At 42.9% G+C, this 20084-nt stretch overlaps 1 protein-coding gene across 1 annotated transcript in view; it reads left to right on the top strand.

Annotated features, from left to right (window-relative positions):
• Window positions 1-691: 691 nt before the first annotated feature.
• The window catches only part of LOC309694171 (cadherin-6-like), a 75148-nt gene continuing 55755 nt past the window's right edge, over window positions 692-20084 (top strand). The window contains exons 1-2 of the mRNA XM_082514014.1: window positions 692-959; window positions 7658-7997. Of these exons, the coding sequence (XP_082370140.1) occupies window positions 7776-7997 (222 nt within the window). The 5' untranslated portion in view covers window positions 692-959; window positions 7658-7775. The remainder of the gene's footprint in view (window positions 960-7657; window positions 7998-20084) is intronic.

Genomic DNA, 20084 nt, shown 5'->3' with positions numbered 1-20084 from the left:
TACATGAAACGTGTGTATACTTACTGCATCTGGTTTATTTAAGCAGGCATCATATGTTGAAATCTTCAGACTAATGTAGATTATGCATTTCTAATTTATTATTTTTTTGTAATTTTACCAATTTTGTTAATTACCACAGTCATACCTTTTAACTTAATTCTTGTAGATGTGATATAATTATAAAAACATTCATGCCATTTTCCCCATTCAACGTCTATAATTACACAAAATATCCATTAACTAATGAAAAAACCCAATTACAGAAACTTATTTTACTGTCATTTTTGTGTCATTTTACACCCAGTGTATCAATTTTATGTATGTACAGCATAAAACTACAAGTTAAGTTTTATCTTTTAAATAAAAATAGCTGTAAAATTATGTTAATCTTGCAACCATAATTTTTAGTCTTTTTTGTATAAAAATAAATACATTTTCCATAAAAATGTGAAAATCATGTTTATTCACAGGTACCATTTTTTTTTCCGCAATTTTTTAATTACTTTTTATTTTACTTAGAAAAATTCTGTACATTTATATGAGATATTCTCTTAAATTACAGTTGTTGTTTTTACAGAGTAGATTTGGGGCCCAATAACATCTTTTACACCAGCAGACGTATCACAGCTCAGTAATTCTCAGTAATGCCGTCCTTCAGGCTGTGAGTCTTCTTATTAACACAGATTTGACAGATTTGTTGTAACAATGCGGTAAACCGGGCCGTGAAATTACGGCTGGATGAAATGGTTTTCTGCTGCTTGGTTAACTCATGTTCATGTGCACGTGAGCGTACACACGCGGGACTGTAATGACCAATCAGCAGATATTGTAAACCCTCAGTTTGCTGAGCTGATGAGTGGGGTTGGTAGAGCCTCCACGCAGAGAGACGCTGCACACGCGGGGAACAGCACTCCGTTTCCGTTACAGTCACTGTCCTTCTGAACGCTCCGCACACAGCGGTAAGTGCCACCGGGTCTTTTTACAACAGGTTGAGACAACACGGAAAGCTGAGGTGTTCGTGTCTATTTGAACACTTTGAGTTTGGTGTTTTTTCCACAGCAGGCTGAGCGTGGACCCTTTACAAGCTGGCAGAAGATGCGTGATTTAATTTGGGCTTTAGCCGCGAGCAGCAGGCACGCGCGCGCTCCGTTTGGCTGTTTGGTAACAGTGACGATAAATTCTGACCGTAAACATCAGCAGCTTTTATTTCGTCTGTTTGAATAAACACCAACAAAACGCGTTTGTTTCATATATTCTCCGCTTTATTCCTGTGGACTCTGTGTCCACGCTAGACCACAGATTTCATATCTAATGTAAAAAACCTTTAAAAAAATAATCTTGAATTGTTAGACTAATAGGATTAAACAGGTGTGGGTCACAGACCAGCGCAGTGGTAAACCCGACAGGTACAGTGAAATAAAAGAAGATGCTTCTGACATTGTTCTTTACGGTTCTGGAAGTTTGTTTAAGAATTGGTTTTCTGCTTCTTCATCTATAAGATGTTATTATCTATGTTAATGTGTGCTGAACTTTATGTTTAGTGACTGTGAACTTAGAAGTATAATATGTATATTATATATTATACCATATATAATCTCTGAAAGACACTACAACGTTAATGATGTAGCGTTAGTCGTTGTTTCGGTCATTGTGGTTTCTCAGGGCAGAAACTCCTACACAGACTGTAGCAGAGTCTCTATCACTACTTCCTCTGATAAAGTTCGGATCTAATTACAGTAGTTGGATTATCCCGCTCACTGAATACAATATTATTCCTTTGCTAATTTGCTGTGGATGTTTGTGTTACTAACCTCTCAGATGCATCCATCAGAGCACGAATGAGTGTGGACGTTATATCAAAAGCACTTGGAAAAAGAAAGTGCTTGTTTAATTGGGTGAATGAGGCAAGTTGTATAGATTAGAAAAGCACTATATAAGATCCAGTCCATCAGCGTTTGGACAGAAGACAATGCTAAATGTGCGTGTTTTCTCAGACTGAACATGTTGCCAGGTTTGGGTCACACAGTGGTATTTAATGATCGAGTAGATCAAAAATCATCTTGATCAGCCCTTTTCGATATAGAGCGCGTGTTTCTATGCTCCCAAGCTGATTCATTGACTCAGCGTCTTCAGTGTATTCAGTGTGAATGTGTTTGTTGTACAAGACCTCGAGAACAGTTGGCTCCAGAGAACTCTGGAACAGCAGCTTCTAACACACTGCAGAGAGCATTCAGAACAGTTTTACTCTGACAGGTTTTCAGCTGCATCTGTCAGGACGAGAGCTGGTAAACTGTTGTTTGAAGACAACATCAGCTTTCTTCTTGGCTTGCTTGACAGCTCCTCCAATTACAGCTCTCTGGGTGTAGTATGCTGCGTTTGCAAATACTGCTGCTCATCAAAGCCAGATTAGAGAGAATAAAAAAGGATGCTGCTCTCTGTCCTTTACGGATGTGAAAATAGGATTTGAATCAGGTACAGCTCCTCAATGAAATTCTGTGTTGTACTGTCATTTTGCACAACCTCCTGAATATAACAGCAGAATACCACAACCGTTTTGTAACAAGAAAAGCTTGTCCTCTTGACCTCTGGTTTGGCATCTTGGGGAGATGTGAGCAAGCTGTTCAGCCTACCTCTGTCATATCATGTGGTAATAATGTTAGCAACAGTTCACCGGGAAGAGCCTTGAATAAACCTTCAACGATAAAAAAAAAACAGGTTTCACTTCAGGTCTTTCTATGTTATAACCTTGCTCTTCTCTGCAGCTGGCACAAGCAAGAGTGGCCCACGGACTGGTTGTACCTCATACTTTCTACATTGCCTTGCAACATAGCTATCTACACCATAAATCCCACGTTGGTACCGGGAGAGACTTGAAATTTATGATTTTCAGGGTTTTTATCGTTAACTCGGTTTCCCTGGGTCTTTTCCCATGTTGTAGTTGTGCGTCTTATTTTGAAAGAAATATTTATGCGTTACCATAGCGACCAGAGGGCATTAAGGGGCAGAGAGGAGGATGTTACTGTCAATGTTGTTGGTGCATTTCAGGAGGACGCTGCTAATAAAATTACACAATTACACAGTGAATTTATTATTATATTTACAAAATACCACAGTTTTTGTCTCATTCGTATCATTTTATTTTGTTGTGTTTATCCGCCACACCTTAAAGGCTGGTCCGTGAAAATATTGTCTGACATTACACCGATCTGTGGCACAAAAAAGGATGGAGACCGCTGATTTATCTGATAACCGTAACTATAGCCCTAACTATATGCTTTAGCAAAAAGGAACGTTTGAAGCCTAATCTTGAAAGTAGAGATAGTGTCTGTCTCCTGAATCCAAACTGGAAGCTGGTTCCACAGAAGAGGGGCCTGAAAACTGGGGCAGTGACCTCCAGTACTGGGTGAGTGGCTCCAGCAGATCCCAGGAACAACATCTGAGATATCTCTCCAGAAGAGTGCAGACCTAGGAACAATACTGCCAGAACCCTCAGGACCCGAGCTTGAAGGAGCCCTCCCCCCACCCAAAAAACACCCTGCATGGTTCCATGAGGATTGGAATTCTGGGAGTTCTTCTCTAGTTTCCTCATAACCGTACCTAGTTCTGATGTTTAAACTGAATGGATGGATTAACTCATAGAAAAAAGTTCCCCTTAAAAATCTGTCAATCAAGAGTCTAAATTCAAGGTGTGTGTGTGTGTGTGTGTGTGTGTGTGTGTGTGTGTGTGTGTGTGTGTGTGTGTGTGTGTGTGTGTGTGACCCACGTTGTGAGCCTGGTTGACGTTTGATTTGTATGGACTTTGTCATTTAAAGGTTTGACTAATATCTCGATGAAGTCTCTGTAGCGGACACTTTTCCAATAAGCTCTTCACCTACCACTGTGTAAGTGAGAGAAGATTCAGTGTGTAGGGCCGTTCACGTGGCTTTGCTGGCTGTACTGCGACCTGTCCTTCCTTGTGTGTGTGTGAGGGGGGGGGGTTACTCTATAAATTCGTACTGTATGTTTGTGTTGTGCTCTGTGCGTTTATTATATTTTCTCCCCCATCCCTTTCCCCCCCTGCCTGTCAGCTCAGACTTAGTCATGCAACATATATAATGTTATAACTGAAATAACACAAATGGAAATGAATAAATAAACAGGTAAAAGAAACACACGAAGAAGAGGAGCCTGCAAAGAATTTATAGACTCATCCTGGAGAAGCAAACAGTCATAATTCTGATTGCAAAAGCTTCCAGACAGGACAGAGAAGATCCTGTAATGTACTGCAGGTGTTACTGCAGGTCTTTTGTTGTACTAGTAATATATGCTGCCAGTTATCATCTGTAGAAAGAATTAAGAAAAAATTGTTATTGGGGGGTAACAAAAAAATTCCCGTTGGTGCTTGTCTAATTAAAAACCAAAGTGTTTATTTGAAGTCTGCTTTTAGGAGGATGTTGGCTGCTTGTTTCTGCAGTATGTGAGTAATAGTGGGCAGGAAGGCTCCACTAGCTTCTCCTCTTGTAATCTGAATGCAATTTCTTTATTATTTGTCTCCTTTTATAGCACTCACTTTCTGCACTGGCATTTGTGTATTTAAGCCCTGTGACATGATGTTTCTCCAGCACTAACCTGTCTGTTTCAAAGCTCCTCTGGATGAAAGAGGAAGCACATTCCAGTGTAACTGTTACTTTGATCATCACACACAGTTAAGCTGCTATTCACTAACAGTTACTTTAATCACTTAGATGCAGGCTTCTTCATCATCTCTTGATTTGGAATATCCAGATTGAGATGAGATTATGTGTGGTAAGCTGTGAATTTGTAACTTTTCTCTTTTAGTCAAGAAGCAATGAAGATATTAGAAGAAGAATAAAGTCATAGATGGTTGTTGGTTAGTTTGACTTCGATGTTTGCACATGCGCCGTACCCCTCGGTGACTGGTACACACTCCTACATACACTAGAATAGTTAGACAATGGGCAAATCCATTTGAGCGGTAAAACCTGAGAGCTCCAGGTTTCTTCACTGTGTAATAATGGCTGATGTCCAGTCAGAATCAATGAGTCTGTGTGTGTTCTCCACCAGGCTCAATTCAGGCTTATTCATATAGTAGCAACCTAATAGGACAAATGGAGGCTGCATTAGGCAGAGGACGTCAGAGAGAGGGCAACAGTGACCAGGACATTTAAAAGTTAATGACTTAATGCTGAATTTGTTCAGTTCAGCGGTGTCGTCTCAAAGCATTTTCAGTGTGCAGGAAAGGAAAACATTTTTACCTGACACGACTGTTCAACTGTATCAACACTGAGTTATTACAATAGCTGATAACTAGTCTTGCTTGTCAGGGCTGCACTCTAGTGCTGAACACAAGAACTGATGTGGTTACATTATCATCCAAATTAAGCTCTGCAAGGCCAACGCACAACACCAGTGATTCATGGATTAGTCCGATGACGATCGGTCTGATGGGGCCTGATAAATGATAAAAGCACGTTTCCTTTCAGTGGACTATTTTCTGTGTAAGCGTTCCTTCTAGATCCTTCAACGTGATCGTCATGGTCCTGAGTCTGAGGACTCGGTGTTTTGTGTTTCTTTATATTCTTCTATATTCTTGTTTATTCTGCCTGTGTTCCCTCTGTCTGTCCATGGTGTCACTGTGTCTGCTCGTGAGTCTGCCTGCCAAGTTCAGTGTCCGTTCTGGTTCTCTGTGTCTGTTAGTTTCCTGTTTTATTCTGAAAGTTCATGTCTCATGTCAATGTGTTCAGTTTTACCTTTCTCCTGTCTTGTTAGCCTAATTTCTCCCAGCTGTGTCTCCCTCCTGTTGCCCATTCCCTGATTACTCCCCTGTGTATTTAAGCCCTGTGTTTTCCTGTGCTCCCTGTTGCGTCGTACCCGCAACTTGCTGTGTGTTCATGATTTCCAGTCCTCCTGCACCTCAGTTTAGAGTTTTGTTTGCTTTTGTGAGTTTTATTTTGTGTTGAAGTTTTGTTCCAGCAATAAAGCTGCATTTTCAGTTGAAACCTCCTTTCCTAAGAGTCCTGCATTTTGGGTCCACCACTCCTGCCTGCCTGCCACACAGCCAACCATGACAATGAGTGCGCATGGCTTTATCAAATCAGTTTTTAAGTGTACAAAATACTACAGCCCTATCAAAAGTGAAGTAAAATATACTATTTATATTAAAACATATGAGTGTGCATATTCAGTATGTTTTTCAGCATCAGGCCAACAGTTGCAGATTGCTTACATAGATCCACATCAGTGTGTTTGCTGTGCATACGAGCAGGTCTGTGTCTGCTGCAGTCTTTTCATGCTCCGGGGAAAGAATGGACTTATTATGTAACCAAAAACTTGGTCGTTTGAACAGGAGTTTGTCTTTTTGGACCATTCACTTTGTTTTCAAATATTTAGATCAGGTATCAAAACGACTCAGATTTGGGGGAAAAACATGGGATTAAAATATTTCACTAAGAATTCCTACCACCTCGTGACATCCTCAGGTGAAGTCAGCAGCACTCCACACACACTATACACAGTGTGGGTAGAGCACCACCTTCCCCTATTAAGTTGCTTGACACTTTACCAGAATCCCTTCGAGGCGGTTTGAAAGGGGTTTTCCATGGCCTCTCCAAACTCCTCCCACACCCGAGTTTCTAATTCAGTCGCTGGCCAAGACACATTCTGCTTGGCCTGCCCGTACCTATTGGCTGCTTCCAAAATCCCACGGGCTAAGCCCAAGAGGACTCCTCCTTCAGCCTGATGGCTCCTTGTAACCACGGTACCTGCCGTGGTGGTGACCCCACCACCAACAAACCACCTTTCTTTACCTGGAGAGGGCACTTTACCCTTAACTGACCAAGAACCTCGGCGGCTTCGCACTCTGCTGCTGATCACCCCAGTGCAAGCTCGACGTTATTGTAGTTTTGGTAGCTTCATCAGACATGATGAGTTGATTTTGGCTGTACAAATAATGAACAGAGTTGGTGAAATAGGAAAACCTTGGTGAAGTCCCACACCTACCAACAATGATTTTGACGGTTGTACAAGGAGCAGTGAGCTAAATATCCCACACTCCCAAAGCAAACCGAATGCTGTAAAATTCAGTTAAATGGGCTGATTTTTGATTGATTCATTTCAATTTCAAATAGTTAAAGTGCTGTGCAAAGGTCTTGAGCCACCTCTCAGGTCAAATGTAAGGATAGGTTATAAGGCTTTTTGTCAATTTAAACCAATAATTAGACCTGAGCATCCTGTTTACAGACAGAAGTTATTTTCAGATGAAGCACTAATTTCACACTTAGTGTTGTCACTGCACAGATCACCTGCTGGAAGTGAAAGCTTGGAAAGAAAAACACAATATGTGACTAAGAACTGTGTTTTTGCCATAACTAAGGCTTATGGGTGTACAGGCATTGAGCAGAGTACCGTGTGACCTCAGCATTTTCCCTGCGTAGTGAATGCGAGTGCAGTGCATGCTGGAATAACAGGAACTCTGCTTTCACGCCTATGTTTGAAAATGTTAGCTGCAGACAGCGTTTGTTTCTGTTGTTTCTGCTCGTGTAACAAAATCCTGCACTCCCACATCGGGCCGTAAAGTGCCAAGAAGTTGATGAACTGCCCTCAGGATGAATGTTATTAAATGCAGAATTGACATTTGTTTGTATTTACTTATTTACAGATCCTTTCCACTGTCAGTCAAAACTGGAAGGACTATGACAGATAGACCCATCTGCCAGTTTGGAGTGAGCCAGCTGGGAAGATAGAACATTTGTGACTTCTACATCTCCATCACAAAGATGAGGAATATTATCCTGGGCATTGTTTGTCTCTGTATTTGCCTGACCCTTGATGATGCACTGGCTTTAAATGGACGGAGGACACACATAGCAGATGGAGAGGGAATAGAAGCAGCCATCAGAGGAGAGAAGTTGCTGAAACGAGTGAGGCGAGGCTGGATGTGGAACCAGTTTTTCCTGCAGGAGGAGTATACAGGCTCTGACTACCAGTATATTGGCAAGGTAAGATCTGTGCTTCCGTTAAGGTACACTCAGGATGACATATTCCCAAATTAAATGAAATTCTCTTAATTAGCAGAAAGCATAATGATTTACCACAGCTGATCACAGTGCAGTATCAGGGATACTGTACCAACTGTGTTGTTTCTTATTGTTGTTCTGGGTTCTCAATAATGACACTGTTACTTGAAGAGAAGGTATTTTATCGAACTGTAGTTCACATGTGTCACCTCGCCTCTGTCGGTGCGTCTTCCTTTTTTAAAACAATAACATTAAATAACATAGCTACTTTCACAAACCTAAACAGTCTCTTGTTTTTCTTACTTGTTAAACCAGGATTTGTCAATTTAATGTTAACAGCACAACTAGTTTTCAACAATCATGGTCAGTTCAACACTAGTAACCAAACATAGTGAAACTTACATAGATACTATGACATCATCTTCCAAACAGCATGCCAACACATTACATCTGGTCGATCATAGGTGGCTTCACTTGTCTTACAGATCTTCTCAGTGTTTGTTCTTGTGTATGTGTAGGTGTTTCAGGTGATAGTGTCTCATGTGTGTGTTGGGGTTGTTCAGCAGCCTCCAACCTCTGCTCCACTACTACTGGTCCCTTAAGAAGATCTCGGCGATTTCTTCTCAGCATAGCTCCATCTTCTGTCTGAATGATGTATGATCGTGGTTGATCTTCCTTTAGAACTGTCGCTTTCTGTGCCATGTGTTGGATTTGTCTTTGAGTCTCACTTGATCCCCAGCATGCAGTTCAGGTAAGTTCTTAGTTCCTCTGTCATAATAGAACTTCTGCTTTGCTTTCTGTTGCTCCTTGAACTTCTTCACGCTGTTTCCCTCCTTTGTTTTAAGCAGATTATCCTGAATGGGCAGGTTTGATCTCAGGCGTCGTCCCATAAGAAGCTGTGCTGGTGACATACCACACTCAAGTGGCGTTGTGTTGTATACTAGCAGGCTTTTGTCTGTGAACACTTCACTTGACACACCATGTCGTGCAAATACGGCTTTCATCGAAGTGATTACAGCCTCTGCTGTTGTCGTTTGCAGTCTACATACTTGTGGATACAAAGAGTAGCAGTCTGTGACCACAATATAGTCCTTTCCTCCAGACACAAAGAGGTCAGCCCCCACTTTCTGATATGGTCGGTCTGGCACTGGGTGCGGCTTTAGTGGCTCGGCAGGATTGCTTGCTTGATATGTCAGACATGTTGAACAGTTTGACACTTCATTTGTCACATCCTGATTAATCCGTGGCCAGTACATCACCTCACGTGCTCTCCTTTTACATTTTTCCATGCCTAGATGCCCTGCGTGTATCTTTTTGAGCATCTCTCCTCGCAGGCTCTTTGGGATGACAATTTTACTTCCCTTGAACACCACATCATCCACTACAGACAGTTCTGCTCTGCAGTTCCAATACTCTTGAATAACAGGTGAGCAGTGTTGCTTACAGCTGGGCCATCCATCTATGATGGTTTTGCGCAGTGCTTGTAATGATCCATCTTTGCTTGTCTCCGTTCTGATGAGCTCCATCTTCCCTTCTGCAACAGGAAGTGCACTTGCGACCATGCTCACATATGCTCTTGCATCATCCATCTTGGTGTTTGCTGGCTCATTCGGATCAACAGCTCGGGATAATGTGTCAGCTGTGTACATCAGCTTGCCAGGTGTGTACATCACGTTAAGCGTGTAACGTTGCAGCCGGATCATCATTCTTTGGATTCTCAGCGGACAGTCATTTAGTGGTTTTTGGAACAATGCTATCAGTGGCTTGTGGTCAGTTTCAACGCTGATGGCCTGCCCGGACACAAACTGGTGAAATCTCTCACAGGCGTATGTTATGCTGAGCAATCTGTGCATATCTTGTCTTTGCGTCTGTCATGGATCGCGATGCATATGCAACAGGCTGCCACTCATCATACTTCTGCAGAAGAACAGCTCCAAGCCCACTCTGTGATGCATCTGATGAGATCTTAATAGGTCTCATTGGATCATAAAACTTCAGAACTGGTTCTTTTGTAAGCCGCTTTTTCAAGGCACGCCATGCTTTCTCGTGTTCATGATTCCACTCCCATTCGATTCTCCTTTCAGTTAGCTGTCTCAGTTTCTGAGAGATTGGGTACGAATTTTCCCATGTAGTTTATCATGCCATTAAATCTCTGCACATCTTTCTTGCATTGCGGCCTCTGCATGTTTTCAATTGCAGACACCTTTTGAGGATCTGATCTGATGCCTTCACTGCTCAGGATATCTCCAACGAATGTCAGTTCCTTCGCCCCAAGCTGACATTTCTCTTTGTTCAGCTTCAGATTGGCTTTTCTGGTTGCTTCAAGAATATTTCTCAGTCTCATGTCATGTTCAGCTTTTGTGCTTCCCCACACAATGATGTCATCCATCGACGCGTCGACTCCTTCTAGGTGCTTATAGATCATGTGTATTGTCTTGTGATACACCTCAGGTGCTGAAGCAATGCCGAATGGCAGTCGCCGTAATCTGTTGCTGCCAAATGGGCTGTTGAACGTGCACAGTTTTGAACTTGCTTTGTCCAGCTTCAGTTGCCAAAATCCTGATGAAGTGTCTAGTTATTTGTCTGGTTATTTTTGTTACAGTTATTGCATCTCTTCCCATATGCTGGACATTTTTTAGGAGGATGTTGCAGTCCGCAGTGACCACAAGTCTTTTCTTTTCTGTCCCTGTTTGCTGGCTTTAATTGCATTTTTATTTCAGCAGCAGCACTCTCCTTATTGACTCTGTGTGTGTTCTTATTGACAGCATCCACTCTGCAGCTGTCACTAAGCAGTTCTTTAGCTTGTGCCCTCACTGTTTCAGCTGCTCTGCACAGTGTTAATGCTTTTTCCAGGTCAAGATTTTCCTCTCTCAGTAGCCTCTCTCTCAGACCGTTGTCTGGAGTCCCGCACACAAGTCTGTGTTTTATCAAAGAGTCTGTCAGTCCTCCAAATTCGCATGTTTTACTCCTGTTCTGCAGCTCTGTGACATACTGATCTATTGTCTCCCCTGTCTTCTGTACACATGTGAAGAATCTGTGCCTCTCAAATGTCACATTTCGAGCAGATCCCTCAGTACTGCTATATTTTAGTCCGCTACCTTTCTTCAAGTCCATCTTCTGACACCATGTCTTGTTTCTTTATGTTGTTGTGGGTTCTCAATAATGACACCGTTACTTGAAGAGAAGGTATTTTATCGAACTGTGGTTCACATATAAACAAACTTCACATCACAGTCCGCTCAGAGGTAACTCACTCTAGCTCTCTAGCTCCCCCTATAGTCTGGGTGTATTAACAACATAAAACCTGATACTAAGCAAATATGGATTTGCTGTTATCATTACGCCAACAGCTTTCATTTAAAATGTACTCACAGACTGACGATTGTTGGGCTCAGTTTCCAACTACATGGAATCTGTGCAAGGAAGTTTTAGTTTTAGTGAAGGGAGATTGGTGAAACTGAAGGCCTGTCTGGCGTTTGGTTGTGCTGTCCCTGGCGTTGCCTGTCGCGCCCCTTTTCCCTGGCATCTTCGTAGGCCGTCCTATGAGTGTCTGGTGCCGCTCGCTGGCTCTGGGCTGTTCCCGCCCGGCCGCTCCCTGCCTCCCTGTCCACGGCGGCGCGGAGTGAGTATGCAAAACCTGCGTTACGTTGCGCGAGCTTCAAAGTCTAGTGACTATTCAACTCCGGCCAAATTTGGCCTGGTAAACGCCAGATCGGTATCGAATAAGACTTTTATCCAATATTTTATCCAATATTTTTTGTCACACTACTTGGACTTTCTCTGCTTAACTGAGACGCGGATAACTGCTGCTGATTCCAGCGCCTTTGCAGAACTTTTGCCTTCGGACTGCTGCTATTTTAATGTCCCACGCAGATCTGGTCGAGGTGGAGGAGTAGCTACTATCTTCAGAGATCGCTACAAGTGCAAGCAGGTTTCATTGGAATTTTATTTTTCCAGTTTTGAACTGTTACTGTTTGAAATAGCCTGTTCTCCCCCTGTACGGTGCACAATAATATACAGGGCCCCAAAATACAGTAAAGACTTTATAAAGGAATTTGCTGCATTTCTAACTGAAGTCACGATAAAATATGACTCCTTTCTTATTGTCGGGGATTTCAATATTCATGTGTGCTGTCCAGATAAGCCCATGGTTAAAGACTTTTTGAATCTTACTGATTCTTTTAATTTACCGTATTTCCCGGACTACAAAGCGCACCTGAATATTAGCCGCACAAGCTAAAATCAGGGGAAAATCCTGTTTTGTACATACATTAGCCGCACCTGACCAAAAGCCGCAGGTGTTTCAATGTTGACTTATCATATGTAAGAGAATATGCACAAAGCGAATTGTCAGGAAAGAGATGGCTGTTTGGAGACATCACTTTTATTAATATTTTGAAAAACAAGTTATGGGTACATATTTGCACATGTAGTACATAACAATAACCTACAGCACACCAGAAAAATAGATCCGGACTACCTTTTAGGCTCAGGTGCAGCGACACGGCTTTAACAAGAAGAAAAGTCAGTCATTCACCATCTTTCTCTTCTTCCTGCGCTCTAAAACCACCAAAGTCCTCTCCTCCAGTGTCGGATACAAACAGGCTCAGGGTGGCTTCGTCATCCACTCTCAGCTTCTCTCCTTCGTTGTCACTTTCAAAACCAAAGAAATCCTCGTTGTCAGTGTCAGAGTTGAACACCCTCAGAAGGGCCGTGGCGGTGTCCTCCTCTCCATCATGCAGCAGTCCAGCCCTTAGAAATCCGTTGGTGATCGTGGATGTTTTCACACTTTTCCACGCTGTCAGAATCCACCGGTGGAGTTGAGCATAACTTGCTTTTCGCAAGTTTATCGCCGCTCATCATCCACGCTTCCCGCTGAACGCGTACCGCTACTTTGAAGTTTGTTTTTCGAGCTACTTCGTACGGCACTACGTTGCCTGGCGGACGGACATGTGACTAACATACCACTCTTGAACCCCGATCCTTCCGCCAGGCAACGTAGTGCCGTACAACAGCGGAACACACAAAACAAATCGTCTTACGATATCACAAATCATGGACAATCCATAGAAAAGCCACACCTGACTAAAAGCCGCAGGGTTCAAAGCTTGTGCAAAAAGTAGCGGCTTATAGCCCGACAATTATGGTACATATGTAGTCCATGGTTAAAGACTTTTTGAATCTTACTGATTCTTTTAATTTAGTTCGATGTGTGTCTGCACCCACGCAACAGTGTGGCCACACTCTCGATCTGGTTTTAGCCCACTCATTGCCTGTTTTTAATCTGAAAGTCTCCGATCCTGTTTTCTCTGATCATATGCCGCTTCTGTTTGACATTTCTTTATCTAGAAATGAATTCAGGGGGCTTGTCCCTGCAAAGACATCTCGTTTGTTAAATTCTTCCACGGCAGCACGGTTCTCCACCTACTATAATCAGTTCTCCATTCCTGAGACACTCCAATACGTAGAGGAACTCAGTTTTTGGTTTCATACCACTTGTCAGACTGTCTTGGATATTGTCGCCCCTGTAAAAATTAAGCATCCTAAGGCAAAGCTTGAACCCTGGTTGAACGATGAAACCCGTGCTGCGAGGCGTGAATGTCGTAGGGCTGAGCGGAGATGGAAAGAACATAACTTACAGGTCTCTTTACAAAGTTTAAGAGAGTGCTGGGCCTTATATCAGCTTACAATAAAAGAAGCAAAGCGGAAACACTTTGCAAACATTATTATGGTGAATTATCAGAAACCACACATATTGTTTAAGTCAATTGAGACTATTTTAAGCCCTCCCTCTGCTCTTAGTTTTGAGCCTTCACTTGAAATGTGTGAAAGGTTTCTGCACTTCTTTATAAACAAGGTAGCCTCGGCTAGGGCGCAGATTATTTTGCCCACATCTGACCCCTCTGATCTTCCAGTTTGCTCAGCTGTCTTTCAACAGTTTGAGTCGGTTACTCTTGCTCAGCTACAGGAGGTGGTGGATCATTTAAAGCCTGTAGGCTCACCTTATGATCCTATCCCTCCCCTTTTTCTGAAAGAAGTTTTTTCTACCATAGGTCCAACTATTTTAACCATTTTAAATAGCAGCCTTACTTCAGGTGTGGTTCCAAAGAATTTCAAAGATGCAATTGTGCAACCACTTCTTAAGAAACCTGGGCTAGATACAAACGCTGTTGAGAACTTTAGACCAATATCTAAGCTGCCCTTTTTATCTAAAGTCTTGGAAAAAATTGTATATGACCAATTGATCTCATACTTGAATGCACAAAATGTTCAGGAGATTTTTCAATCTGGTTTTAAAGCAGGCAGCACGGTGGCACGGTGGTTAGCACTGTTGCCGCACAGCAAGAAGGTCCTGAGTTCAATTCCAACATCAGGCAACATCTTTCTGTGCAGAGTTTGCATGTTCTCCCCGTGTTTGCGTGGGTTCTCTCCGGGTACTCCGGCTTCCTCCCACCGTCCAAAGACATGCAGCTTGTGGGGATAGGTTAATTGGAAAATCCAAATTGCCATTAGGAGTGAATGTGAGTGCGAATGGTTGTCTGTCCCTGTGTGTTGGCCCTGCGACAGACTGGCGACCTGTCCAGGGTGTACCCCGCCTCTCGCCCTGGACAGCTGGGATAGGCTCCAGCGCCCCCGCGACCCTGAAAAGGATAAGTGGAAGCGAATTGATGGATGGATGGGTTTTAAAGCAATGCATAGCACTTTTAAGAATTTTTAATGATATATTTTTATCATGTGATTCTGGTGAAAGTGTCATTCTTATTTTACTCGATTTAACTGCTGCATTTGACACTGTAGACCATGAAATTTTAATCTCACGTTTGGAGCAGTGTGTCGGTATAACAGGTGTGGCTCTGAAATGGTTCAGGTCTTACTTAACAAACCGAACCTTTTCAGTTCGCTTAGGAAATTGTGAGTCCTCCCGAGCTCCGTTGTCTCATGGAGTACCACAGGGTTCCATTCTGGGCCCTATCCTGTTTTCACTTTATTTACTTCCATTGGGCTCAATTTTTAGAAAACACAGACTCTCGTTTCACTGTTATGCAGATGACTGCCAGATTTATGTTCCTCTTAAAAAGAAAGATGGGTCGTCTGTAAATCGTTTACAAACATGTCTGGAGGACGTCAAGTCGTGGTTGGCGCTAAACTTTCTTTGTTTTAATGATTCTAAAACTGAAGTAATGGTGTTCAGACCTGCCTCCACTGCTGTTCCGTGTGTTGATTTGCAATCCCTGAAATCATTCTGTAAACCAGAGATTGTTAATCTGGGTTTTAAAATGGATCCTGAGCTTAAGCTTGAAAGCCAGATCGGGTTGGTTGTAAGGTCTAGTTTCTTTCATCTGAGGCAACTGGCCAAAATTAAGCACTTTCTTACGAGACAGCAATTTGAAATAGTAATCCACGCTTTTGTAACCGTTCGGCTGGATTACTGTAATTCTCTTTATTTTGGGGTGAGTCGATCTTCTGTTTTTCGACTGCAGTTAGTCCAGAATGCTGCTGCACGCCTTTTAACTGGCACTCATAGATACGAGCATATCACCCCAGTTTTATATTCACTTCATTGGCTGCCCGTGCAGTTTAGGATCCATTTTAAGCTGCTTTTATTTGTTTTTAAATGTTTGTCCAATGCTGCCCCTCTGTACCTCTCTGAGCTTCTTCATCCATACATACCTTCCCGGTCCCTCAGGTCGGCAGACCAGCTCCTCCTGAGCGTGCCCAGGACTAATCGTGAGCTCAGAGGGGATCGGGCGTTTGCTGTGGCAGCACCAAAATTGTGGAATGAGTTGCCTTTACATGTTAGACAGGTCAGATGTCCTCTCTCCATCAGAGAGGACAGATGGTTCGAAAGAGGAGTGAAAGAAGCCATCTATGTCCACTGTGAGCGACCATCTTTGAACAGAGGCGGGGGTTTACGACACCAACTCTCTGCCATCTATAATCCAGTTTTGAGATCCCTTCCCAGACGCCTTAATGCCCACTCACATCCTGGGCCATCTGACCTCAGGAATTCGCATGATAAGGTGGGGCCAGGTTTCACAATGAACACACCCGAAACTCTGGCTGATTGGGACTAGGGCTGCCACGATTAGTCGACTAGTCACGATTACGTCGACTATCAAAAACGTCGACGACTAATTTAATAGTCGACGCGTCGTTTGAAGCTTTGTAAGATCACAAAAGACGCAGGAATAAGTAGTAAGATTTAAGAGTGTAATAATGGACTGAAACAGAAGATGGCAGCACTGCATGTTCAAGGATGCCAGCTGCCGTTAAACACCAAAGAAGAAGAAACTGTGTCCCAGAATTCATAGCGCGGCCCATCGCAGCCCTGCTTAGTTTCCAACAATGGCGGCAGCTAGTTAGTTTTAATATTACTCTTATTATTCTTTCTGGGTCACAAAATAAACGTTTAACATATTTTCAGGCGAGAATGTAGCTGTGTAAACCTTAAATATCTGCTCAGTTTATCAGGACACCACATATTTTCAAAAGCGCTCCGACGTTTTCGGAGGCATCTGTTACCCACTAGCTCAATAGCTAGCCGGGGGCAGGGCTCACTAGAGCCGTGAGAACACCGGACTCCCAGCAGATCATTTTCAAACCCACCGCCGTCTTTCACTACTCAGGTTAAACATGATATATAAGTCACTTAGATAACTTAAAAATGTTGTTTGGCTTTTTTCAGTGTTTTATTTGTTCCTGAGTAAATCTGTTTGGATGAGATTAAAGTTATAGTTTTTACACAGCTGAATAAACGTCAAGCAGACAGCTGATTATCAGAAGTGTGAGAATCTACTCCGGTGTCCTGTTATATTTTAGATAGCAAGGAGTTTATTAAACTCCACCGAAACAATCTGCAAATTTCATTAAAATTTAATAAACTATCATCTTGTCTTTATTTTTAGTTAGCACATACCTTAAACACTTAAAGCTGTAAGCTAATGATAGTTATATAAGAGCAGATGCTGCTGGTGCAATAAGCTGTATGGTTTATGTTCAATGGATGATGATCTGATTAGTCGACAGATCGCAAAAGTAATCGCTGACTAGTCGACTATCAAAATAATCGTTTGTAGCAGCCCTAATTGGGACTCACGCCCAGTTTCACACCTTGGCTCAGGTGATTAGAGGATCATCAGGGGGTCCTTTTGTCCCTCTGAGGGGGGAAACTCCCACTAGGTTTATATCCGGGACTCTCCACCATTTGACCTTAGAACTGAAGAAGCTTCTCGGATGAGAGGTGAAACGTCTTCAAGCAACTTAAAGAAGTCCAGACACTTTTCTTTGCAAGCTCCTTTGAACACATAAGCTAAGACTCTAAAAAAAATAGCATTTGTTCAGCTTTTAGTTTCGCCATTTGTTGATTCACTTGAAGAGCAAGTAACGTAACGTAACATGGGTCAAGTGATCAGTTTGATATCAATCTTTCGTGATGCACCGTCATATTTACATTATTTGTACGGTACGAATGATTTGCTTTGGTACCTGGTCAAACTTAAGCTCTCCTTAGTATGGCTGGCTCCGTTTCTCCAACAGCGCACTCACAGGCAGCAGCTGCCCCGCCCCCTCGCTCAGTCGCTTAGTGCCTGAGCTCGGATCATACCAATATCAGGGGGGATTCACGCACAGTCGTAAATTCCCACAGTGTGCACTATGTGCTTCGAATATTGTGTGTAGTTTTTGTTTTATACAGTTGTCAGACAGGCATCTAACTATGAAAAAATTACACTCCTAAAGACCCCGGGCTTCTGACAAAACAACCCGGGCTTAAGCCCAGTAAGCCACCCCCACGCTCCGCCCCTGGTTTCCAGACAGAGAGCTCTGTTACTTTGTTTCTAATTTGTTCCTGAGTTTTCTTGGATTGCAGCGGAATGTCTGAGCATGTGATTTGTTGACCATTGTATCTCTTTGTTGACAATACATACCACACTTGTAAGAGTCATAGTTATAAGCAGGGGTGCACATAAGTGGTCCGCAGGTGCGCATTCGCTGTCAAAATAAAAGACGCGCACCAGATAAGAAGTTGCAACGCGCATTTGCGTACATATAAAAGGCAGTGTTTTTGTCTGCTAGAGTGGGATTTTCACAGCATATTCTGCACCACATCTCTGTGCATTCATCATTTGTTTGAAGCCAGCTCACCTCCTGTAACCACTTTTCAGAGAATACACGCTTCTTTTGCAGTTCGGACTCCTGCTGACATTTCTTTGGAGGTGGAGGTTTTGAGTCTGGTCCCCAGGCCTAATGTTCGACACCATCTCTTCATTTAAAAGCAGCCTCAGTGACACTGTGCTTGGAAAATGGACCACAGCACTTTCACAGTTCACTTAGCGTGTACATAGACAGTAGGATTATATGGGGATTTGCCATCTAACTGGCTGCTCTGTTTAACAAATACAACTTGTAGGCCTTTCAGTGAGGGTAACTCACAGTGCATGATGACAGTTGGAGCTTTGCTGTTTGATCAGTAGCTCGTAGCCTGCAGGTATTGTGGTGCTCTGTATGAAGCCTGCTGCTGTCTGACAGCACAAAACCAAAATAAGTTTGGAAATAAACGAGCAAGGACCAAGGCAGCGTCAGTAGACTTTTACGCCCCGCTGTGGTGCCGCCTTCCCTGCAGGTGGCCTGCTGGGTGCTTTGGATATGGTTCAAATACAGATGAACAGGGAGGAGGGTAAAACAGCCAAAATATGGTTATGCAGAAATTCATGTTTTGTATCTCTGATGTCAAAGAGTGCTGACATTTACCTATTTATTTATTTATTTACTTATGTATGTATTTAAATATTTATTTTAATATGAAGTTACACAATAGTGGATTTACCTACAGATGTACTCTGATGATGCTTTCATCATCCTGGTCCATGTAAAACAGCAAACAGCACTTGGCTGCCTACATCCTATTCTAATCCAGTTCCATGTCCGGAAGCCAAATCCCAATATTCCCCCACTATTCGAACACCTGGCGCTTTGTACTTGTGAGTGCTCCATTCATCCAGAGACATCCATGAACCCAAACATAGAATTAAGAGAGACATTCAATAGAGAAAGCCAGGCACTGTTAGAAATAACAGTAAGCAGAAAATGTTTTGTGACATCTAATGAATATGGTAGCATCGTTACAGCGACGATGATTGTGAAGAAACATGAAAGACTGCAGCATCTTTCATGTCTGTGGGACACCACAGAGTCCATAACACATACTCTGCTCTGGAAATGTGCTGTGCTGAAATGTCTGCAGGCTTTATCGGCTTGTGAAAGTATGGCGGTGTTGCAGCCCTGCAGACTGACAGATGGACTCAGACTGAACACTGCTGGACAGAAAAGGTAGCAAGGATCAAAAGGAGAGAGGGAACGACTGGAGGACATACAGCGAGGAAAGAACAGAAGGAACTGAGGAGATGTATATTGTGTGGTGTGAAGAGTGAACAATTAAGGGCAGGAGGACAGGTAGAACAAAAGAACCAAGGCAAAGAAACAAGAGAAAAAAGGTGAGGAGCAGCACAAAGGACACAGGCAGAGAGTGAAGGGGTGATGCACTGTAACCTGATTCAAGGAAGAAAAGTTAGAGCAGGAAAAGTTGCAGGTTAAGGTATCAAATGGGTTTCATTTGACTCAAACTCAAACAGCACATGTCCAGTTCCATCCAGGTTCATTCTTTTGTCGCTAAAACTGCAGTTTAATTCGCTGGTTTCAATTTTTTAAATCATTTTAAGTGAAATAAATCTGACCAATATTTTATATACGTGTGTGTGTGTGTGTGTGTGTGTGTGTGTGTGTGTGTGTGTGTGTGTGTGTGTGTGTGTGTGTGTGTGTGTGTGTGTGTGTGTGTGTGTGTGTGTGTGTGTATTAAAAAAAACATCCAGCATGCCCCTGCGGGCGGTTTATCCTTCAAGCTCGGGTCCTCTACCAGAGGCCTGGGAGCTTGAGGGTCCTGCGCAGTATCTTAGCTGTTCCCAGGACTGCGCTCTTCTGGACAGAGATTTCCGATGTTGTTCCCGGGATCTGCTGGAGCCACTCGCCTAGCTTGGGAGTCACCGCACCTAGTGCTCCGATTACCACGGGGAC

This window comes from Aulonocara stuartgranti (genome assembly GCF_965226115.1).
Source record: "Aulonocara stuartgranti genome assembly, chromosome: 18".
NCBI lineage: Eukaryota > Metazoa > Chordata > Actinopteri > Cichliformes > Cichlidae > Aulonocara > Aulonocara stuartgranti.
Note: the sequence above shows the minus strand (reverse complement) of the source record. Positions and strands in the feature narration are given on the sequence as shown.